At 50.0% G+C, this 22,167-nt stretch overlaps 1 protein-coding gene across 1 annotated transcript in view; it reads left to right on the top strand.

Annotated features, from left to right (window-relative positions):
• The window catches only part of CAPN3 (calpain 3), a 50,363-nt gene extending 28,196 nt beyond the window's left edge, over positions 1-22,167 (top strand). Inside the window, 21 exon segments of the mRNA XM_030318419.1 lie at positions 699-832; positions 1,552-1,720; positions 2,588-2,731; positions 4,791-4,874; positions 5,942-6,027; positions 8,581-8,658; positions 9,438-9,598; positions 10,845-11,014; positions 11,360-11,371; positions 12,088-12,296; positions 13,081-13,117; positions 15,095-15,112; positions 18,033-18,146; positions 19,115-19,192; positions 19,597-19,654; positions 19,750-19,814; positions 20,230-20,298; positions 20,388-20,466; positions 20,681-20,797; positions 21,101-21,159; positions 21,523-22,167. Of these exon segments, the coding sequence (XP_030174279.1) occupies positions 699-832; positions 1,552-1,720; positions 2,588-2,731; positions 4,791-4,874; positions 5,942-6,027; positions 8,581-8,658; positions 9,438-9,598; positions 10,845-11,014; positions 11,360-11,371; positions 12,088-12,296; positions 13,081-13,117; positions 15,095-15,112; positions 18,033-18,146; positions 19,115-19,192; positions 19,597-19,654; positions 19,750-19,814; positions 20,230-20,298; positions 20,388-20,466; positions 20,681-20,797; positions 21,101-21,159; positions 21,523-21,549 (1,968 nt within the window). The 3' untranslated portion in view covers positions 21,550-22,167.

The following is a 22,167-nucleotide window of genomic DNA, read 5'->3' as shown; positions in this document are numbered from 1 at the left end:
TTTCCCTCTGATATTTAAAGGGTCTTCTACCTAAATAGGGCCACAAATATAAAGACCACATAGATTTTTTTCCCCTCTTTTCAATAAGGGAAAACAATGTCATTAGAGGGGAAATTAAACCACATTTGGCAGTCTTCAGTTAAAATTGGTTTGTTCAAAAAAGAACATTCAGAATTGAAATTATTCAACAATGTTCCTGTTATAGCCAGAGTATATTCTGGGACACTCTCCTTTTCCCTATCAGTCTTCTTCAGCAGCCATTTCTACCTTGTTTGTCATAAAGAGATCTATAAATCAATACGTCACCTTCACCTAGGCCAGCAGTTCTCAACGCTGCTGCATATTAGAATCAGCTAAAATACCTAAAATATGATGCATAGGCCCCACTCCAGACTTACTGAGCAGGAGAATGACAATCTCAAGCCCTCAGATATTCATGGGGGACCTACCATCCCTGAGGCTGGCCGGACTGTGTGCAAGAGAGAAAGCAAGATGTAGCCCACGTTCCTGCCCCCAAGGAACTCACGGTCCAGTTAGAGAAAGATACACACGCTCCAAAACCAAAAGAGTATGAACAAGGACCAAGTGCAGAGCTGAGGCAATGGGACCGCTTTGGGATCAAAGAGAGTCTGAGGAATGTGGAGGAGAGGCACGTGGTAACCTGACGATGTGACTCTGTCCTTGGTGCCTCTGTGCAGTTCTGGCGCTACGGAGACTGGGTGGATGTGGTCATTGATGACTGCCTGCCGACTTACAACAATCAACTGGTTTTCACCAAGTCCAACCACCGCAATGAATTCTGGAGTGCTCTGCTGGAGAAGGCTTATGCTAAGTAAGGCAACACTTGAGGATGTGAGGCAGGGCTAAAGGTGGTGGGCTGCAAAATCCAGCTGAAATCTTGTCACAAGAGGCCGCGTGCATGCACATGTGCGCATGCGTAACAGTTCAACTGGGTCCCTAAGTCTGAGGGGGTCGGGTCCAGGCAGCAACGGCTATAACTAAAAAACTGTATTTAAGGGGAGGATGAAGACATGTGTAGGAAATCTTTAGCTTTAGCCTCCCATAGTGAGCACTTTAATTCTGCCTTCGTGGTGATGTTGCAAGTCTTATATTTGAGCATTAGATCTTTGAAGCTCACATTCCCAGAGTCTTGCTTGGCTCAACCTCATGATCACGTGGGATATTAATAAAGCCATGTTATCTCTCAACTTGGAAGCTCCACCCCAGCTATTTCTAAGGGCTCTATGGAGCCCTTCCTTGGGGTTCAGGGTATGGTGGAAAGAGAAGAGTCAGGAAGTGAGAATGGCTGGGTTCCCATCCCAGTGTTTCTGGTTCTCTGTGGCCTCGGGTAAGCCACTTAGCCTATAAGACTCAGTTGCTCGAAAGTGAAGAAAGAGAATCATAGTAGCTACTCCATTAGCTTACAGAGTTGTTGGAGAATTAGATAAGAGAACATCACAGGACCCGAGAGTAAAATTCTGGTGGCCCAGGGCCTGGGTCATGTTTCCTGGAACCCTGTGACCTCAGATTGGTCTTCATTCTCTCTCCAAGGCTCCATGGTTCGTATGAGGCCCTGAAAGGTGGGAACACTACAGAGGCCATGGAGGACTTCACAGGAGGGGTGACAGAGTTTTTTGAGATCAAGGATGCTCCCAGAGACATGTACAAGATCATGAAGAAAGCCATCGAGAGAGGCTCCCTCATGGGCTGTTCCATTGATGTAAGCCTGGGGTGTGGTGTGCAGGGCAGGGAGCAGGCAACTATCGGGAAGCCATCCATGTGATGAAAAGCAATGTAGGGCTTTCCTCTGGGACAGGGTGGATGTTTTGTTTAAGGAAGCAGGAACTGGCTCTCAACTTTGAAAATTTCTAAAGGAAGAAGAGTTCCTAGGGATTTTCACTAAGGAGACTGGGCAAAGACACTCCAAGGCCTAGACTTTAGGTAGAAATAGGTCCAGAGGCGTGTGTCAGCCCTGGCCTCTGTGGCCAGTGCTGCTCAACCCCAGCATGCCCCCAATTAAGCTGGCTGCATATCTGGTTCTGGACCTGAGCCAGCCAGTTCCCTGAGACAGCCTCTCAGTCACTGAGCTGTGATCCTGTCTCTCACTTAGGACACGGGCCTTGTGTTGTGATCTGGGAGAAGGTCGGCCTGCAGGCGCACTCTCAACACAACAGAGTAGTGTGATCTGACACTGGGGCTAAGGGTATGGAGACCCACAGAGTGGCCAGCCCTCCTGAGTTTCAGGAGACACACCTGCCCTGGGGGCTGCTCAGTGGATAATAGTCTTGGCTGGAGCTTTCCATCACGGAGGAAGGAACTGAAGCTGAATTCCTGAATTTCCTTCCTCTGCTAATACTCCAAATGGGTCCAAAAGCTTGGGAAGATCAGCTAGCATTAAACACCCCTGGATGAACATTTTCTTTCTGCATCACTTTTCTCCATCTTGTCTCCATTCACACTGTTTCTCTCTCCTCTTTCCCTTTGTCCCCTCCCTTCTTTCTGTCTCCTTCCCTTTCTATCACCCTCCTTTGTTTGATCTCTCCCTCCCTCTTCTGGACTGTCCCCGGCCCATCCCGTCGGGCCTCAGGATGGCACAAACATGACCTATGGAACCTCTCCTTCTGGGCTGAAAATGGGGGAGTTGATTGCACGGATGGTGAGGAATATGGATAACTCGCTGCTCAGGGACTCAGACCTCATCCCCAGGGACTCAGATGACAGACCAACCCGGGTGTGTACACCTCCAATTGTCAGGAATGACCACCCCTCCCACCTGCATGACTCTGCATGAGGCCTGTTGGTGTTAGACTCCCCTCAGCAGCCAGTGCCTTACATGCAGACCTCCACATGGGCCTTCCAGGGGGCTGGGGTGGAATAACTTGCCTGCTCCAAGGCTCTTGGACAAGGTGGGGGAGACAGGATTTGGAGGAACTCTCTGTGGGAGTTCTTTCATACCCCGTGGTCCAGGCAGTTTCTCTGATAACAAATTAACAAGTAGAAATACAAGAGACTTTGTTCATTGTTAAATATTTCTTCTCTTCTAATTCAGGTATTCATTCAACGCAGATTTATTGAGCTCCTACCAGGTGCCAGACACTCTTGTAGTAAACAAACAAAAAAAATACATTTTGTTCACTAAAAGAGTCTCTCCCCTCATAGAGTTTATTTTCTAGTACTTTCAGAAGTAATGCATGCTCACTGAAAAATACTTATAGAAAAGCATGGAGAAAAACTTAACACATGTTTTCTCCCATCTAAAGGTTGCAACTCTGAGTATGTAGTATATGTCCTTCTAGGATATTTCTTTGCGTACAGTTAATCTACATTTTTATTTTTAAAATGTTGTCACACTGTATGTACCTCTTTGCATTGTGTCTTTTTTCAGTTAGCTTTATGTTCTTCATGTGCCAATATGAACTATATTGTTAATGTGTCTCCCAGAACATTCTTTAATGTTTATTTATTTTTGAGAGAGAGAGAGCACCCGAGCATGCGAGTGTGAGTGGGGGAGGGGCAGAGACACAGAGGGGAACAGAGAATCCAAAGCGGGCTCTGCACTGACAGCAATGAACCCGATGCGGGGCTCAGACTCATGAACCGTGAGATCATGACTTGGGCCGAAGTCAGTTGCTCATCCGACTGAGCCACCCAGGTGCCCCTCAAAACATTTTTTTAGTGGTTGCACAGTGTGCCAACACACAGATAAGTTATAATTTATTTACCCAATACCCTATCATTGGAAAATTAGATTGTTTTCTCTTTCTTGTGTTGGCTATTATTTTTAAATGCTATCTTGAACATCCTAATAGATATATCTTTGTGTGTGTCGTGATAATTTCTTTGGGACAGAATGCCAGGGAAGGAATTGCTAGCTGTGCAAAAGTAATGCCAATAGAGTCATTTCAAGTGGTTTCCCAGGTCTAGACTTGAAAGATGCATGGACCTGCTTCCACATCCTTTCTATTCAGCATGGTCTGGGTCACGTAAGGACGAAGATGTGGAAGAGGCCAAGATGCCAAAAGCCCTGGCTCCACCTGCATCCCTGAAGTTGAAAAGGCTCACAAATTGCACAGCCTAGCATGGCTCCAGGAAGCTCTTCTTAAAGCTGTTATGTTACCAGGCAAAGGAGAGCCATAGAGATATGGTCTAGGGTTCAATGGGCATTGGAGATCCTATCCCTCTACTGAGCATCTTCTGGGGCTGAAACTTGGTAATTTCTACAAATCCAAGAGCTTCCCCTAGACCGGTAGGCCAAATCATGTCTGAATAGGACTCGACTCTGACCTCCTCCAAATTCCTTCCCTGGGCACTGTGACTATTGATTTCTTGAGTATTCTGTTCTTGATGGGTATTGAGGGGGGAATGGGATATACAGAGAGAAGGTTAGACCTGTATGTTTCATCTAACCTCTTTTTTCAATTCCTTTCTCTTCCAGGAGTTGTCAAGTCTGGGTGGGCTCGAGGGAAGGGGCCTACATTTGTCCCTGTTCCTCCTTTGAAAGACCCCAAGAGATCCAGAAAGGAGGGCCAGGGATCTGCTTACCTACATCGACATTGTCCCAGCCTCATACTGTTCTCCGATGGTCAGAACAGACCTTTTCAGGGCAACCAGCTTGAGGGAGACCACTTGTCTGGGCTATGTCTTCTTGACTCTCTAAAAGAGCCAGGGAGGGCCTTCTCATGGCCAGGATGTCCACTTTCAGAGCACAGAGGAGTCTGTGTCCTCGCAGAACCTGGAAAATGATCCAATGTGTGCAGGCCCTGATAGGCTGTCTGGTTTTTGCTCCACAGACAATTGTTCCGGTTCAGTATGAAACAAGAATGGCTTGCGGGCTAGTCAAGGGCCATGCCTACTCTGTCACTGGGCTGGAGGAGGTGAGGCTGATGGCGCGGGTGGCTGGGGAGCTATTTGGGTCAGCCTCCTGAAGTCAGGACTTAACTTACTGGGCCCCTTCACCTAGGCAGAGCTTGCCTCCTCTCAGAGGCACCACTCATGGTCTGGGCCCAGCACCTGCATGCAGTTAGAGGGGACCATTGGGACTGTGAGACGTGGATCTTGCCACAAGGTGGTGCTCAGTTCATCTTTGCTTTTAGCGCTAAAAATGGCAGTTTTCCCAACAGTTCCAGGGAACAAATAGAAATCACTTTGGTTTTATGAAATTGATTTCATGGGCTCTCATGTCTCCTTTTCTTTGGGAGTTGAACAGATTCAATACTTTGCTCCCCCTGACACATCGGGCTGAAGACAGGAAATTTGTCAGGACTATTGTGCACAGCTGGGCAGGCAGGCTGTGCCCTGTTCACAGGGATGGGCAGAGACTGGAGGAAGGGGTGCCTTTTTCTTTTCTTTTTTTCTTTTTTCTTTTGAGAGACAGAGACAGCACAAGCAGGGGAGGGGCAGAGAGAGAGGGAGGCACAGAATCCGAAATAGGCTCCAGGCACTGAGCTGTCAGCACAGAGCCTGACTCAGGGCTCAAATTCACAGACTGCAAGACCACCTGAGCCAAAGTTGGACACTTGACTGACTGAGCCACCCAGGTGCCCCAAAGGGCACCTTTTTCTAATCAGTCCATCTATGATGGCCATTTCTGTATAGTTACTCAGCCAGCAGGGTGTTTTTTCTAATTCAAACAAAGACACCTAATGTGTTAGAGTGGCCCTACAGTATATGCCCTCCCTCCTCCCCCAAAGCTCATAATGGCTGGGAAAACCACTTCTTAGAAGATGGTCAAGCCCTAACCTCTGCAGACTCAGTCCTAAGGTTCTGACCATTCACCTTGCCATTCTGCAAGCGTGCCTCTGATTAGTCTCCCCGACCAGGACCAGGCAGGACAGCCCCCTGTACAGGATTCTGTCCCCATTCCCTCCCCAGCCCTCAGGGCAAGACAGAAAACCCCCTTTCCAGAAAGGCCCATAGCAAGAGTTTTTTCTCTTTGCCCAAGACCCTGTTCAAGGGTGAGAAAGTGAAGCTGGTACGGCTGCGGAATCCCTGGGGCCAGGTGGAGTGGAACGGCTCCTGGAGTGACAGGTAGGTGAGGGGGACGGTCCATGAGAAGGGGACAAACAGCCTGGGGCAAGGCTGGGTTGCATATCAAGATATATGAGGATTACAAATGCGTGGTCTAAAATTACCCTCCAGACCCATGATCCACAGAGGGGAAGTGGGTATGTGGGCTCTAGGGAAAGGCCCACAGAAGAGCCAGGAGAGCTGGGGATCCAGAGATCTCACTGATGGCCATTGACTGGAAAGTTTCTAAAAAGCACGGGCTAGGTCCAGGTAGAAGCAAAGTGTGAATGCAGGGGTCTGGACTAGACAAGGGATTTCCCTTCTCAGAGTCTCTGTGTCCTTATCTGTAAAATGGGAACAACACTAACACTTACGTGGTGGGCTGGAGAGTGCCTAGCCAGTGCTAAGATTTCCTGTCCCTTGCTGTCCCCATGAAAAAGGTGCACAGTCCCCCTGAAAGATCTTACCACTTATCAGTGAATGGAATGAACTGGGTGCAGCGAAAGTACAAACACGGGGGACATTTACAAAGGAACATTTACAAGGCTTCATAGGCTGATGGCCAATTGCCTCACTGAGTGGAGAGAAGCCCCTTGAGTGCCTCTTTTATTCCCAAGAGGAGATAGCAGGACTCAGTAGCCATGTGTGCCTTCAGCCCCTGTGCTTACCTCCACCCAGAGCACCATCATTACTGGTTCATTCAGCTCTTCATTTGCTGAGTAAGTCTTATTGAGCACCTACTGAACAGCAGGCACAGGCACAGACACTGAGGATATTCTGTGAATAGGCAGCCTCCCTGGATGACTGAGGGGTTGACTCTAGTCCTCTTACTGCCTCTTGCAGCCATTCTCTGGCATTCCTTCACTCATCAGGGAGACAAATCCTTACTTCCTCTGTGCTGAGTGTGCGGCCAGCCCCATGCTACTAGCTGGGACCTAGAAACGAACAGACATAGGCCCTGCCCCTGCAGACTCCAGTGGGAAGGACAAAAAAAGCCCCACTGATGATTAAAATAAATGCTATCATAAAGGTCACAAAGAAGGATCCCCTCACCTAGTTTGCATGGGACAGGAAGAATAGAAAAATGTGGCCTGGTGAGAGTGGCATTTGACCTGTGCTCTCTGCTCTGGGAAGACCCTCAGTGCCCCAGCAGTTGTCCATTCTACTGGGCCAGGTCACCCACAGGGACCCTCACTGTGTCCTCCAGCCTCATTGTTTGGTGTCCAGCCTTAACTCATGTCCTGCCAATGCCTCGACTGCAGGGACTGCTGACAAGTGGGGCCCATCTCTGGGCCTGTATTGTGTCCTCCCCCCTTTTTTTAATATTTATTTATTTTTGAGAGAGAAAGAGAGGGAGGGGCATAGAGAGCGGGAGACAGAGAATCATAAGCAGGCTCCGCACTGTCAGAAGAGAGCCCGATGTGGGGCTCGAACTCACAAACCCTGAGATCACAACCTGAGCCAAAATCAAGTCTGATGCTTAACCAGGTGAGCCAGTTGAGCCACCTGAGCCGCCTAGGGGCCCTCCCAACGCCCCCCCCAACCCTCCCCACCCCATGTCCCTCCTTCTGCTGTCTCAGTAATCTCCATTTCCCCTCTAGCATTCCCTGACCCCAAGCACTTCCTCAATCTTTTACCTTTCCAAGGACAACCCAGTTTAGTTTTATTCTCCTCAACAAGCCTGAAACACAGATGTGTTGTTTCCTCCCTCTTGAGGAGACATGTGGAAAAATCATCCTGCCTTTAGAAACATGAAGCCAGGCTATTTCCTGGGGTGACAGAAGAAAGGAAATGTTTACATACTTGGTGTTTTTCTCAGTAACTCAGTTACTTGTTAGATGGCAGGCACTGGTCTACAAGTTTTACATGTATTATTTCATTCATTGCTCATCACAGCCATATAAGTAGATCATAATACTCATTCTTCTTTTGCAATTGAGAAAACAGAAGCTGAGAGGTTAAGTGCCATGCCCAAGGTTATGTAGCTAGCAATGGTATTATCAAATGGCATCCAGTTAATCTATTTCCAAAGGTCAACTCTTAACCTTTAAAGTGAGGAGGGATATGGGGCACCTGGGTGGGTCAATCAGTTAAGCGGACTTCAGCTCAGGTCATGATCTCGAAGTCCCAGAGTTCAATCCCCGTGTTGGCCTCTTTGCCGACAGCTCACAGCCTGAAGCCTGCTTCAGATTCTGTGCTTCTGTCTCTCTGTCCCTCCCCTATTCACTCTCTCTCTCTCTCTCAAAAACAAACAAAAACAAAAAAACAGAAATGAAAAACATTAAAAAAAATTTAAAGTGTGAGGAGGAAACAAAAAATTGTCCAGAGAAAGGTTAAGCCCTTACAAACCCATTTAAGGCCTTACTTACTCCTGAGGATAGTAGAAGGCCATTACTGGGTTTTACACTGAGGGAATCAGATCAGATTTCCATATCTGATGCTTCCTGCTTGCTGCAATTTGGAGATGGGCTACTCTTTCAACTTTTTCGTATTTCTCTTGGTACCTCCTGTCCCATCCCACGTCAGGCCTCTCCCGTTCTTCTTCCTTCCATAATTCCTCCATTTTCCCTCCAGTTGGAAGGACTGGAGCTTTGTGGACAAAGCTGAGAAGGCCCGTCTGCAGCACCAGGTCACTGAGGATGGAGAGTTCTGGTGAGTCCAGGACCCAAGAGGACCCTGAAGGGTAAGGGATCCAGTGGGGAGCTGAAATCTCAAACCTCAATCCCTGGAAAGAGGCCATCACATTGTAGCTCTCAGGAGATCTGGGCCCTGTTCTCTTCCTCCAGCCCAAAGCCCAACAGGATGGGGTTCTGAGAGGAGCCAGCCAGTCACAGAAACAACTAGAGCCTGGGACCAGGCCAGCACAAGGTGGCTCCTGCTTCGCCTATATCCCTCCGACGTGCACATGGCCCCAGCCACTTGCTCCCTGTCTCCTGGGCCAAAGCAGCTCTGCTTTGCTCACCCAATGCCACCCTCATCCTCACTCGGCTCATTTCTACTCAGCCCTTGAGTCTCAGCTTAAAGGAAACTTTTCCGGATCCCTGTGTTTTGCCCAGAACTGGGATTAATTAGTGAGACTCATCATCCTTGAAATTGCTTGCTTAGTTGTCTGTCCTTCCTCAAACTGTCTTTCTTTCCGGTGAGCCCAGCACAGCACCGGGGCCCAGGGCAGAGGCACACGGTGCCATTGGGAGAACTGAATTGCTACCGAGCTCTCCCAGAGAGGACACAGGAGTTTGAGCTATTACTGGAAGAGAGAGTAGTTTGGGGTGGAGGCATGAGAACTGACAGTGTTTACCCTAACGAGGAAGGGCAGGGGCGTCCCTGGGGCCATGCCCAAGTTCCTGTGAACTGTGTGATGGTGCTGCTCCGGTCCCCGAGTCTTACCTCTCCCAGCCTCCCATATGGGTCTCTCTCTTCCAACCTCTCAGGATGTCATATGACGATTTCATCTACCATTTCACAAAGCTGGAGATCTGCAACCTCACGGCGGATGCCCTGGAGTCTGACAAGATGCAGACGTGGACGGTCTCCGTGAACGAGGGCCGCTGGGTGAGGGGCTGTTCTGCCGGAGGCTGCCGCAACTTCCCAGGTGGGAGAGGCTCGGGATGGGGGAGGGTCCAAGGGCAACAAGTTCCAGGTGGAATAATACCATTCACTGAGTCTGTATTAAGTTCCAGGTGTATCTTATCTTATTAAACCCTCCCCATTTTACCAAGAAGGAAACCGCCTGCTGAGGAGTGTGCGGTGGGGAGCTGGTAACAACTTTTAAGCAGGACACTGTGTCGGAACAACACTACATTCATAATGCTGAGGATGGGACTGGAAAACGGAGTTAGCAGAGCCTGCCAGGGCACAAGCCAGAGATGATGAAAACCAAAGCAAGTCGGGGGCAGCAGAGATGGAGGGAAGAGGGCAGATTTAGGGAACAGAATATTGGGTGACGTCACTGAAGAGTGACTTCAAGCTTCCCAGTTTGGGGGGCCTGAGTGGATGGTGTCAATGTCGCAATGTAAAACATACAGGAGGGAAAAATCAGCATGTTGTTTGTTTTTTTGGTGGAGTTGGTTGTGGGCTTGTGGGGAGAGGAGTTCGGTTTGGCACGTGGGAAGTTGAGGCACCTGTAGAAATAACCAGGTGAAGACGTGTCCTAGAGAATTGGATACACAGATTAGAATGGTACTTGGTTGTATGATTAGAACTTGATATATATTTGTGGAATATATATAGTTCAGGCATTATGGTCATGCAGGGACAGTTAAAAAGTGGATAAAACAGGAGCGCCTGGGTGGCTCAGTCAGTTAAGTGTCTGACTTTCCATCTCAGCTCGGGTCACGATCTCAGGGGTTTGTGAGTTGGAGCCCCACATGAGGCTCACAGCTGTCAGTTCAGAGCCTGCTTTGGATTCTCTGTCTCCCTCTTTCTCTGCCCCTCCCTGCTCTCTCTCTCTCAAAAATAAACATTAAAAAAAGTTTTTTTAAGTGGATAAGACGGCCTAGGGAGGCAGAATAGTGGGGTGGGAGAGAGGCCTAAGACCACATCCCAAGGACCAACAACATTTAAAGGGCAGGTGAGGAAAGGGAAACCATCAGCAGAGAATGAGAATCACAGCTCCGGGAGGGGGAAGAAGCCACACACAGCCAAGCAGTGAGGCTCCATCTCTATAAAGGTGGAGCACAGTTCCCCCCACATAGTTTGGCAAATGCCTGCGTCATGCCTTCTGTATTTATTGAGCGCCTAGATGCAGGGGATAAATAGGTTCCCTCTGTCTTATTTCCCTTCCTGACCTTTCTCTGAGAGGCAGATCTGAATGTACGTTTCCTTCCTTGGGGGCACAGACACTTTCTGGACCAACCCACAGTACCGTCTGAAGCTCCTGGAGGAGGACGATGACCCTGAAGACTCGGAGGTGATCTGCAGCTTCCTGGTGGCCCTGATGCAGAAGAACCGGAGGAAGGACCGGAAGCTGGGGGCCAACCTCTTCACCATTGGCTTTGCCATCTACGAGGTGTGCAGTTCCTGACTAGCTTTAGCCCAGGAAACACATTCCTTGGGGGTGGGGAGCCTCCCAAATACTCAGTGCCCGCCCCCCTGGCCCTGAACTCCTAGAATCAGACCCTCATGTGTCAGAATCTCTTAGATATTTGTAATGAGTGGAAAAAACCAGGTTGGGGGAGATGGAGCAGGGCTGGGCTGGGGCTGGGGCTGGCCAGATAGATGAGGAGTAGATGAGGAGTCAGACATCTGCATTCACTCCACAGTTGTGGGCATTCCCTCCCTGCAAGAGTTTCATCCCCATTCAGATCTGAAGTCCACAGAATCTGAGCGTCTTCTTTTTCTGTTTCTCCTCAAGGTTCCCAAAGAGGTACAGAAGTGGCAGCGGCCAGCAGTTGTGTGCAGCATTACCTGGGGGTCCTGTGTCTATCAGTGGCACATCGGGAAGCTTCCTGGTGGGGTTTGAGGACAGGACTATGATAGGAGAGGGTCTCGCCTGGGTCACACAACTCCAGAGCGGGTGCCTCAGGGTACTGCATGACCCCCTGACTATCACCCTCATGAGAAGCCCTTTATCCCTTCCCACCAGAGACTGTCACACATACGCTCTCACACATTCATACGCACTTCTTCTCTCACACACACGCATACACTTGCTCACACTCATACACATTTGTACTCACAGTTACACACTCACGCACACAGTCACACAGACACATTCTGAGGGTGACTGCCCTCTTTGGGATGGAGGAATCGCCTCCCTCAGACCCCAGCCAAGGCCCCTCCTGCCTCCTTGGGGTCCTTCCCCAGCCTGGAGGTGATTTGGAGCTGACCAGCAGCAGTTCTGGTAAGTGGGGGGAATGATAGACTTGACCTTCACTTCTGAATCACAACAGAAAAAGAGGAAATGGGGTAGGGAGCTCCAGGGATGTTGAGCTATTTGAGGCCTTGGGAATCGGAAGTAGGTAGGTCATGACAGTGAACTGGGTAACCAGGGAGTTGGGGTAACCCCTGGATGGGGACTGTGAGCAGGACAGGACATCCTTCTGGAGGAGCTCAGGTCCCTCGGGCTCTTCTCCCCTTCAGATGCACGGGAACAAGCAGCACCTGCAGAAGGACTTCTTCCTGTACAATGCCTCCAAGGCCAGGAGCAAGACCTACATCAACATGCGGGAGGTGTCTGAGCGCTTCCGCCTACCTCCCAGCGAGTATGTCATCGTGCCCTCCACCTATGAGCCACACCAGGAGGGAGAATTCATCCTCCGGGTGTTCTCTGAAAAAAGGAACCTCTCTGAGTGAGTCAGCCTGCTTTCCCCTCCTGTCCCTAAAAGCCCATGTGGCCCATTCCAGAGATTGGAGATGTGAGGTAGCTGGACCTGTCACCTCCAGGAATCCTGGGATATGTTGGCCAGGCTGCCCTTCTTCCTCTGCTCCTGACTCACTGGCCACATCTCCTCCATTTGTTTAGTCAGTCTGTCACCCCACAGATCTCTATAGAGAACCTACTAAGTTCCAGGCACTCTTTTTCTAGGGACTAAGGATAGAACAGTGAATTAAACAGAAAGAAATCCCTGCCCTCATGGAGTTCAACATTCTAGCATGAGACAGCAATGCATAGGGGGAAAAATATGCATATATGTGTTTGAGGGAGGTAAGTGATAAGGAGAAAGAAATACAGTAGGGAACAAGGATAGGAGGCATTAGGGGTGACGGAACTTTTATGTGAGGTGACCAGGGAAGCCAGCAAGGCCACATCCTGCATTTTTTGCTCACTGCAGATGATTTCATAAGCCCAACTACTCTGGACTCTGCCCTTGAGAAACACAAAGTCTAGGGGTAGGTGGCTGAGTCTGGGCACCTGGGCAAAGCCAACAAGAACCCATGTGTCTGCACTTGGCTGCTGGGGATGGTGCCTACATGGGGTTGGTTCCCGTGGTGGAGTATTAGTTCCTGTGGTTCCCTTGAAGTCAGCTCTGACTTGGCTCTGAGGACCTGTGTGGCCTGGGCAAATTCTCTCTATGCTTCCTGCTTACTCCTGGGGACAGTGAGACCCCCGCTCATGTTTGTGTTTCTCCACAGGGAAGTTGAAAATACAATCTCCGTGGATCGGCCCGTGGTGAGTGCTTTAGTTCTTATGTGTGAGAAGGTCCAGAGGCTCACCTTCCCCCATGCAGGCAGGGGACATAGGGGCGGTGGAGGGGAGAGTGGGTATTGGCAGAGAAGATGGGAGTCTGGGGCCTGCAGGGCAATTCTTCCATGTTAGTGCAGTTTCTGTTTGTCCCAACTAGAGGTAACAGGCCTCACGGTACTGGGCCGTGTACTCAATCCAGGGTCTAGGAAGCACAGAAGAAGAGTCCTAGAAGGGAAAAGCAGTTTGAACAGCGAGAGGGAGGGGTCAAGGCCATAGTAAGGGACAACAAGAGCAACAGATTGGATTATGAGAGTCAGTCTCACATATGGAAAAGAATACACACCAGCTCTGGAGTCAGCATCAAAACCTGGGTCCTCCACCTAGAGCTGGGTGATTTGGACAAGTTACGTAACCCCTCATTTTCCTACTCTGTAAAATGGGGACAATAATATGTGCCTTGCAAGGCTCTTAGGAAGTTTGAATCAATGAGATCATGTATGTGAAGTGCCTGGCACAGCACAGATCCTTAAATGGTGGTTATAATTCATGTGCTTTATATCTCAAAAGGTACTTCCCACATGCATTACCTCACTTGATCCTTGCAAGGTTTCTGAGATGTGATAAGATTATTATCATCCCTGGTGCTAAGGAAGTAGAGGTTCAGTGGGGTTAAATGGCTCCCGTGGTTCACAGGTCTCATTAAATGGCAGGGCTGAAACTGACATTCAGATTCTCGGAGCCCAGATTCTCCAGGTTCTCAGGCTGCTTCCCCAGTCGCCATGTGGAGACCAGTTCCCACGTGTTTGAGTCCGTGAGTTAGAAGCACAGAGTTGGTATATGTGGCTTCTCTTTGTTAAGGAGTCTTGTGACTGCCTTGGGCTTTTGGGCCTTGGTTTATAAACATCCCCTGTGCTCTGTGTGACTTGGGCCAATAAGAGGACAGCAAATGCCCCACTGAGCTATCTTCTGGGTGGTGACACTCAGGGCTCCAATCCTGACCCTATGCCAGTGCCAGATCTCCAAGTGCCTTCTGAATTATCACAGGACATTCATCTTAGGATTAAATGCATTTGGTTCTATTCTTATTTGTGAAACATTAGTAATCAGGGTAGTATATTGATGAGGAATCTCAAACTCAGGAGCTTATGGGAGCTGGCATGCCACTGAACTGGGTAGGGCAGGCACATGTGGAGCTTTTGATGTCCCTCCACAGACATGTTCGCCTGGAGTTCTCAACTGACACCTAGCTTCAGTGTTGGAGGGACAACCGGAGTGGTGGTGACTATGGCATCTGGAGGGTACAGGCAGCAGCTGCCCTCAGCTCCCCAGATCGTTGCCAGTGCAGCCTGCCAGACCTCCTAGTTTTATTTTGTTTTAAAGCCCCAAACTTAGATTCCCACATTAAGTCTCTCCCTATGTTATAAATATCTGCTAAAACAAAACGGGGGCGCCTGGCTGGCTCAACGGGGGCGCCTGGCTGGCTCACTCGGTAGAGCACGCAACTCTTGATCTCGGGGTTGTGAGTTTGAGCCCCATGTTAGACATGAAGCCAACTTAAAAAGAGTTTTAAAAAATTAAAACAAAACAAACCCCCCCAAACTCTGGAAGTCAAGCAAAATTCATTTTCAGGCCAGTTTGGGTGAGCCACTTTTTTTGGTGTTTTAGAAACTAACTTCACTTAAAAATATAAAACTTTAGCCCGAAGATTCCTTTCCTTGGCGGTGTCTAATAGGAGTGGACTATAAGAACGGCCACCAGAGCGGCCACCAGTCTCTGAGCATGGAGAACTCTGACCTCCCTTCACCCTCCAGGCCTCTTTTGGCTCTGTGTGGCCCAGATTTCTGGACCCCAGAGCCTCACTCCAAGCTGAGGCCCAAATCACAGGGAAGTCAAAAGCCACTGGGTTTTCTGGAAACTTGATTTTCACTTATTCTGCATTTGTTGTTTCCTTTCCTTATGCAGAAAAAGAAAAAAACCAAGGTGGGTGTAACAGGGTGAGTGGGTAGACAGCAGAGTGTGTTTGTGCACGTGTGTGTGTGTGACAGCATGTGTACCAGACTTGCCTCTTCCCTCACTGACCCCCACCTCGCCTTCCTGGGCCCAGGTCACAGCTAAGGGTGTGGACCAATGTTAGCTAACACTGGTCAGGTGAAGGCTACGGGCCAGGCACTCTTCCAGGTGCTTTCCATGGATATGCTCAATCCTCACAACAACCCCATGACATTGGTACTGTTATCCTCCCCACTTTCAGAGAAAGAAAAGGTACAGATGGATCCCCTAAATTGTCCAAGTGTGGCAGAAGCAGCACTAAGAGCCCAGGCAGTCTGGCTCCAGAGTCTGCCCTGAACCACCATGCTCACCTTTCATATGAGGGAGGAAGAGGATGGCCAACCAGTGAAAATGGGCCTGATGTGGGGGCTCTTGCAAAAACCAGGAGCACCCCTTCTTTCTCAGAAGTGCTAAGTAGGGCTTGATTCTTTGGGGTGGGGGGAACAGCAACTGTTTGTGTTTCCCAGGGTACAGTGAGACAGGTGTGTGAGGGTTTCCATGGAGAGAGTCTTGAGATGCCAGGTGCTTGCTCTGGAGGCAGGACTGCTCCTTCTCCCTCCTTTCCGTTCCCTGCCTCCTCCCCACTCCTCCTGTTTCCTTAGCCTGCTCTGTAGGGGATGACAGAGGATGCCCAGAGAGGCTAAGTCATGACCAGGGCTCTCGTTCCAGGTGAAGCTTGTTCCACATCCTTTTCTAGGAAAGCAGCCTCTCCATAGGCCTGCTCCTCAAAGCCATGGAACCCAACAGACCTGTGTCCAGGTAGCAGTGGAGAAAGGGAAAGAGAACTTCACCCTCATAGCCCCAGAGTTGCTGATCAACTTGACTGGTTTAATGGGGAATGAGAGCTACTTGGACAGCTTCCCCTCTTGGGGTCTTGGGAGGTTGCTATGATCCATTGATTCACCAGGGCCTCAGTGTCCTGATTATAACCACTTTGTTATGAGGACACCATTGCTAAAGGTGACCATGTGTGGTAAGAGCATCTCAGGGACCTCAGAACAAAGCTTTCATCTGGGACCAGCGGCATTGTTTCCTTTGTGTGGTTTTGGAATTCAGAAGTACAGTTGTTTAGCAACTCAAATCCCCTCCTATATCCCAGCTCCATGTACCCCATAACCTTCCCCTTGTCCCCAGGGCCTATAGTGATGACTAACCCTTTCAGAATTTTGGTTTGACCGCTCAGAGTGCCATACAGAGATGACTGACCTTTGGGCATCCTCGGGCCCATGAGGTAGTTAGCCACAGGCCTTCGGATGAGGTTTGGCATTAGTGTTTTATGGTGGTGCCTGGAAGGATCTACCGTAGAGGTCCTCTAAGTGTTGACGCTGGTGCAGACCAGAGCTGACACTGATCAAGCACCTACCATGCAGTAGGCACTGTGATAGGGGTAAAACATACATTGTTTTCAGTTACAACAGTATCTACAAGGTGAGCGTTATGACTATTCCCCTTTTATAGATACTTTACAAGTATTCAGAGAAGTGAAGAGACTTGCCAAAGAAACAACTAATGAATGGGGAAACTGGAAGCCACATCGATCTGCCCCCAAACCCATGTTTCTTGCCCTCACTGATCTGGTGCAGGCCCCTTACACTCCAAGACCTGTGTTTTCCAGACCCACACTTGGGCCCAGAGATGTGTGCCTGGCAGGGGTGATTCATGGCCACACCATGGCCAAACCATATCCATAGGCACACATTTCCCCTCCAACTGTGACCCACAATTGCTCTAGGATCCTCACAGGCATCATTTGCTTGCACAAGACCCTTTGCTTGGAAGGTAGAGCAAGCCAGGGCTGTTGGGGCCTGCTGGGAGCCAAAGTTCTAGGAGCTGTTTCTGTAGGTCTGACCATTTGTGCAGTTCTAGATGAACCACATGGAAAGGCAGAAGGGGATTCAGAAACCGGTCCCATTGCTTTTTTGCTTAGAGAGATTCTGACTGCCACATTGCTCTCTGCACTGCAGCCATGAGCCCCTATAACCTTGCCTTCCTCTGGCTTTCCCTGTGGGGTGATGGCACCAACGAAGGGTGGCACAGCATGGCAGCCGCTCCCTGCTCTTTTTGTGTCCTCTTCACTTGCTTGAGCATGTCTTGAAAATATCCCTTATATTTGGGTAGCATCTTCAGTGTTTTTGCAGTAGCTCTATATTCAGCCTCTCATGCGATCCCCACCAAAGCCCCATGAGAAAGGCTGAGCAGGTTCTGTTATCCGCATTAATGGATGCATTACGGGAGGCCAGAGAGGTTATTGCTCGTTTGTGAGGACAGGACTGGAATTTTAGCCCTGTGTTCTGACCTCTCACCCATTAATCGGAGTCTTTTTTCAGTCTGTCCTCTGCGGTGTCGCAGAGGTTCCTTGGAGGTGCCTCCGTAGCTGCCACAGCTGATACAGGTGTGCTGAGGAAAAAGAGCTCTGCCCTCTTCATCAAGCGGAGAGGCTTGTTTTTAATGACGTGAGATACACTGGGCTTCTGGGGAAATTTAATTTGAACAGTGTTTCCATTTGAAAAAAAAAAAAGCCTAAAAATAATAGAATATCATTGTAGTGGATCTCACTACTTTTAACATTCTTAGCGTTTTCACAGGTACTACCTACCTTGTCGAACCCTCCTAGCTCTACCATCAGGAGATAAGGACCTGAGGTCCAGAGAGACTTAGCATCTTACCCCAAGTCACACAGCTTGTTAGCGGCAGGGATGGAGCTTGAACTGAGGTTCAAGAGCTCCCAGCTCTGCTCTTTTCCTCTTCACTAGACGAAGCCGCTCCAGGAGGGAGGCTGCCTCCATGTGCCCGCTCAGCCTGTAATCCTTGCTTCCTTCCTGCCCCTTCCCTACTTCCCTCTTCTCTCCAGCCCATCATCTTCGTTTCGGACAGAGCAAACAGCAACAAGGAACTGGGTGTGGACCAGGAATCAGAGGAGGGCAGAGACAAAGCAAGCCCTGATAAGCCAGAGAAATCCCCACAGGTTTTTGAGCATGTGGCATGAATGGGGTGGCTAGCAAACAGTGGGGGCCTCTGGATTGGAGGGGCTGTATGGTGGGGTGTCCCTTTAATGTCTGCAGGTTTGGATTTATCCCAGTGACCTTTTCTCTCATCACGTTCTCCTAAAATTTGGGATGCTGCTTGGGCGAATGTCTTGAGGGGGTGGCAGCCACACCAAGCCAGTCCCAGGCCTGGGAAGGACAGGCTAAGCCTGCCCACTGGAGCCCCCCAGCCAGGACAGCGAAGGAAAAGGAAGGCAGAGCCTGGGACACAGCCAGCTTGAGAGAGCCCAAGACAGAACAACTCCTGTGCCCTGGTGTCCTCGAGCTCTTGACAATGAGGGGATAAAGAATAGTAGCAAAAAAGGGATGGACATCCGCACTGGAGTCCTGTGGAGCCCAGGGAAGGGTATTAGATTGATGTGGGGAGAGGAGGTCATATAAAGCTTTAGTGGAGATGAGGCTGAGGGACCAAAGTCCACAGATCGATCCGGGGCCACCTCCTCCATCGTGGAATGTCCATCGTGGAATGTCCTCCTCCATCGTGGCGTGTGGGCATCCTCTGAGGATTTGGCCTTGATGACAGAGGTGGCAGGAAGTACCAAAATGGTCTGGTCCCCTTTGTCCTTCTAGAGCTCATTTGGTTCGGATGGTCAAGCTCAAAACAGTGGTGGGGGTGGGGAGAGAAGACCAAGGGGGCTGTCTACATGTCGGCATGGCTTATCTAACTCCTCTGGCTGGGATGTCTGGAGCGAAGGGTCGCTGGGCCTAGAGGATTGTCACTCCGGCTCACTAAGTTCAACTGAGAAAAGCCATTTGTCCTGTACCCAGCTCCTGCTGCCACCTAGGGCTGGTTTAGGCACTCTGGCTCCCTCGACCCGAAGGAACTTTCCTCATGGGTCTGTCTGTCTCCCTGATCACTGTGAACCACTTTTCCTTTGTGCTTCCACAGCCACGGCCTGGCAACACCGGCCAAGAGACTGAGGAGCAGCAGCAGTTCCGGAACATTTTTAGGCAGATAGCAGGCGAGGTGAGTACCGCCAACCTGGACTCCTACAGAGGCTCCTCTCCTTGATTAGCTGCTCTGATGACCAGTTATTTCATTATTGTTCAGTAGGGGCCCTTCTGGCTTTTGGTGGAAATGGGGGATATGCATGTGTGCCACAGAAATCCACACACAAATCCTCAGGTCCTTGAGTTTAGACCAACATCCACTTGGGTGCCTCGGAGGCCTTTTTGCTCTGAGCTGCCTGCCCACTGTGGTCTGGACACTGAGGGTGCTGTGTCTTCCTTGGAAAAACCCCAGCCTCCCATGACAGAATAGCACTGACAGGGACTTTACCAACATGGAGAGCTGGGATTTGTTTTGCAAACCCTCTGTTCCATCAGCTACTGTCCCCTTGGACTGTCATTCTCTACTCCCTTCCTCCTCAGGATATGGAGGTCTGTGCAGATGAGCTCAAGAATATCCTTAACACGGTTGTGAACAAACGTGAGTGGCTCAGACTGTGTGTGGAGGACGGGCAGGCAATGAGTGTGTGTCCGGTTATCTGAAAGAAGCTCCTCACTCTTCTCCATACCTCCCAGATAAGGACCTGAAGACACAAGGGTTCACGCTGGAGTCCTGCCGTAGCATGATTGCTCTCATGGATGTATCCTTCCCGCCACCCTCCCCCCGCCCCATGCAGCCCCTGGGGGCCAAAGCAACAATGAGGGGTGCCCAGTGAGAAAGAGGGGCCGTTGGAGGAGGCACAGCTGGGCAAGACATTGGGTTGTAACCAGCCCCTAACCTCTGCCCTCACCTCAGGCCTGGGATTCTGCCTAAGGCCCTGCCTGAGCAAAAATGGTCCTTAGGAGATAGGCTCCTTGGGTTTTAGAGCAGACACTAACTTTGGCTGAGAAGGTGTGGAGGGGAGGGTTAAACCCCAGGACAGGACAGTGGGTAGGATATCTGGGGCAGAGCCTTCCTGTGAGGCGACCTTCCCTGTAGTCCCCTAGACCCCCCTTCCTTCCAACCCAGGGGGATTTCGCTATGTGTGCCCTGTAGCCCTGACCTCCTTCCTCCAGACAGATGGCTCTGGGAGGCTGAACTTGCAAGAGTTCCATCACCTTTGGAAGAAGATTAAAGCCTGGCAGGTGAGCAGAGAACGAAGCAAGGGAGTGAAAGAGGGGGTTAATTCAGGGGGTTACTATGTGACCTCTGTCCTGAAATTTTCTATTGCCAGAAAATTTTCAAACACTATGATACAGACCAGTCTGGTACCATCAACAGCTATGAGATGCGAAATGCAGTCAATGATGCAGGTGCTGGGGAAGCAAGTGGGTGGTGGGGATGTGGACTCGGGCTGGTGGAAGCAGGAACTGGAGGGTGGGGGCAGAAGGCCGCTAGGGGCCTACTAGCCAAAGGAAGGAGAAAGTGCTTCTCATCCCCCAGGCCAGAGTGGCTGAGAGGCAGGGAAAATAGAATGCCAGGCTAATCCTCAGCCTCCTTCGTCCTCTCCCGTGCTGCCCCCTACAGGATTCCACCTCAACAGCCAGCTCTACGACATCATCACCATGCGGTATGCAGACAAGCACATGAACATCGACTTTGACAGCTTCATCTGCTGCTTCGTCAGGCTGGAGGGCATGTTCAGTAAGTGCGGGGGCTACCTTTCTGCACTCTTGTGCCCCTCCCCCCACAGTGACAGGAGCCGCAATAGGAATCTCAGCCTGATCATCTTCTAGTCTACTCCATCCAACAGGGTCTGAACAAAAGCACAGACTCTCTTTAAGCTCAGAATGGGCTGGCAAAGGGAGGATGATGGTTGGTACTTGGCCCAGCAGATTTTTGTGCTGAAGGACAACACTTAGTACACAGTCCTCTTAAGAAAAGTTATAATACTGGAGGGGAAGGGACCCTTTAACTGGCCTCTGGCCTGTGCATTCTTCCACACAGGAGCTTTCAATGCATTTGACAAGGATGGAGACGGTATCATCAAACTCAACGTTCTAGAGGTAAAGCCTAATAGAAGCAGTACACTCACCACACACCTTCAAATTCAGGGTGGAGGAATCAATGGAGGTGGAGGGATGGAATGGGAACGGAATGGAAAGGGAAGCTCAGCTGGGCATGTGGCTCGTAGGGAATGCGTACTGGGAGAAGTCTCCAACGGGGACTTGGATCCTAAAAGCTTTTAGGCTGGAAAATATACCTTTCTAGTAGAGACCGGAGAAGCATGCCATAAACCACTGCTTCTTAGAAAAATCTTCCCAGTGTCTGGCATGCTGGGGATGTCCCTTTCCCCCTACCCTATCACACCCTTAAGGTTGGGCTCTCTTTTCTTGTTCACATTCTGATCCTGGGACTTCCTCTTTCAGTGGCTGCAGCTCACCATGTATGCCTGAACCAAGCTGGCCTCACCCAAGGCCATACAGATCACTCAGGATTTCCATTTCATCCAGTATAGCTACAGCCACTTACCTCAAAGGACACAGTAGCTGCACCTACCCCCCCCCCCCACACACACCCCGCAAGCCTCCAGGTGCCTCCTTGGTCTCATTCCTCCTCTACTTCACTCCCCACTCAGCCTCAGGGCATCTGTCCATCTGTCACGCCCACACTGACCCATCAGTTAAGGAACGAGGGAGAACAATTTTGTCCCTTTGCCAAATGGAGGCAAGTGTCTGTCTGCCTCAGGTAGTTGTAGCCCAGCTGAGAGGCTTGCTCAGAATCTGAGTGGCCTCAGTTCTGAAGGAAGTTCCTTAGCTTGCCCTAGGCTGTTCCCGGAAGCATTTGCCAATGGCACTCAGCATTTGCTGTGCTAGAGTCCTCCATCACCTTCATGTTGTCCCACTCATGGGACAGTAACCAAACTAGTACTTGGTTCTGATTGTTTCAGGATGGGCCCGCTCCGGGATAAACTAGCTCAGTGGAAGAGGGCTGGATACTTTGGGCTGTATGACTCATAAGTTTGGCTCCATTCTGAAAAGAGTTGATCTAAATAAAGGCATGTGTATGGCTGG

The sequence above is a fragment of the Lynx canadensis genome, chromosome B3 (genome assembly GCF_007474595.2).
Source record: "Lynx canadensis isolate LIC74 chromosome B3, mLynCan4.pri.v2, whole genome shotgun sequence".
NCBI lineage: Eukaryota > Metazoa > Chordata > Mammalia > Carnivora > Felidae > Lynx > Lynx canadensis.
This window is presented reverse-complemented; position numbering and strand designations above follow the sequence as displayed.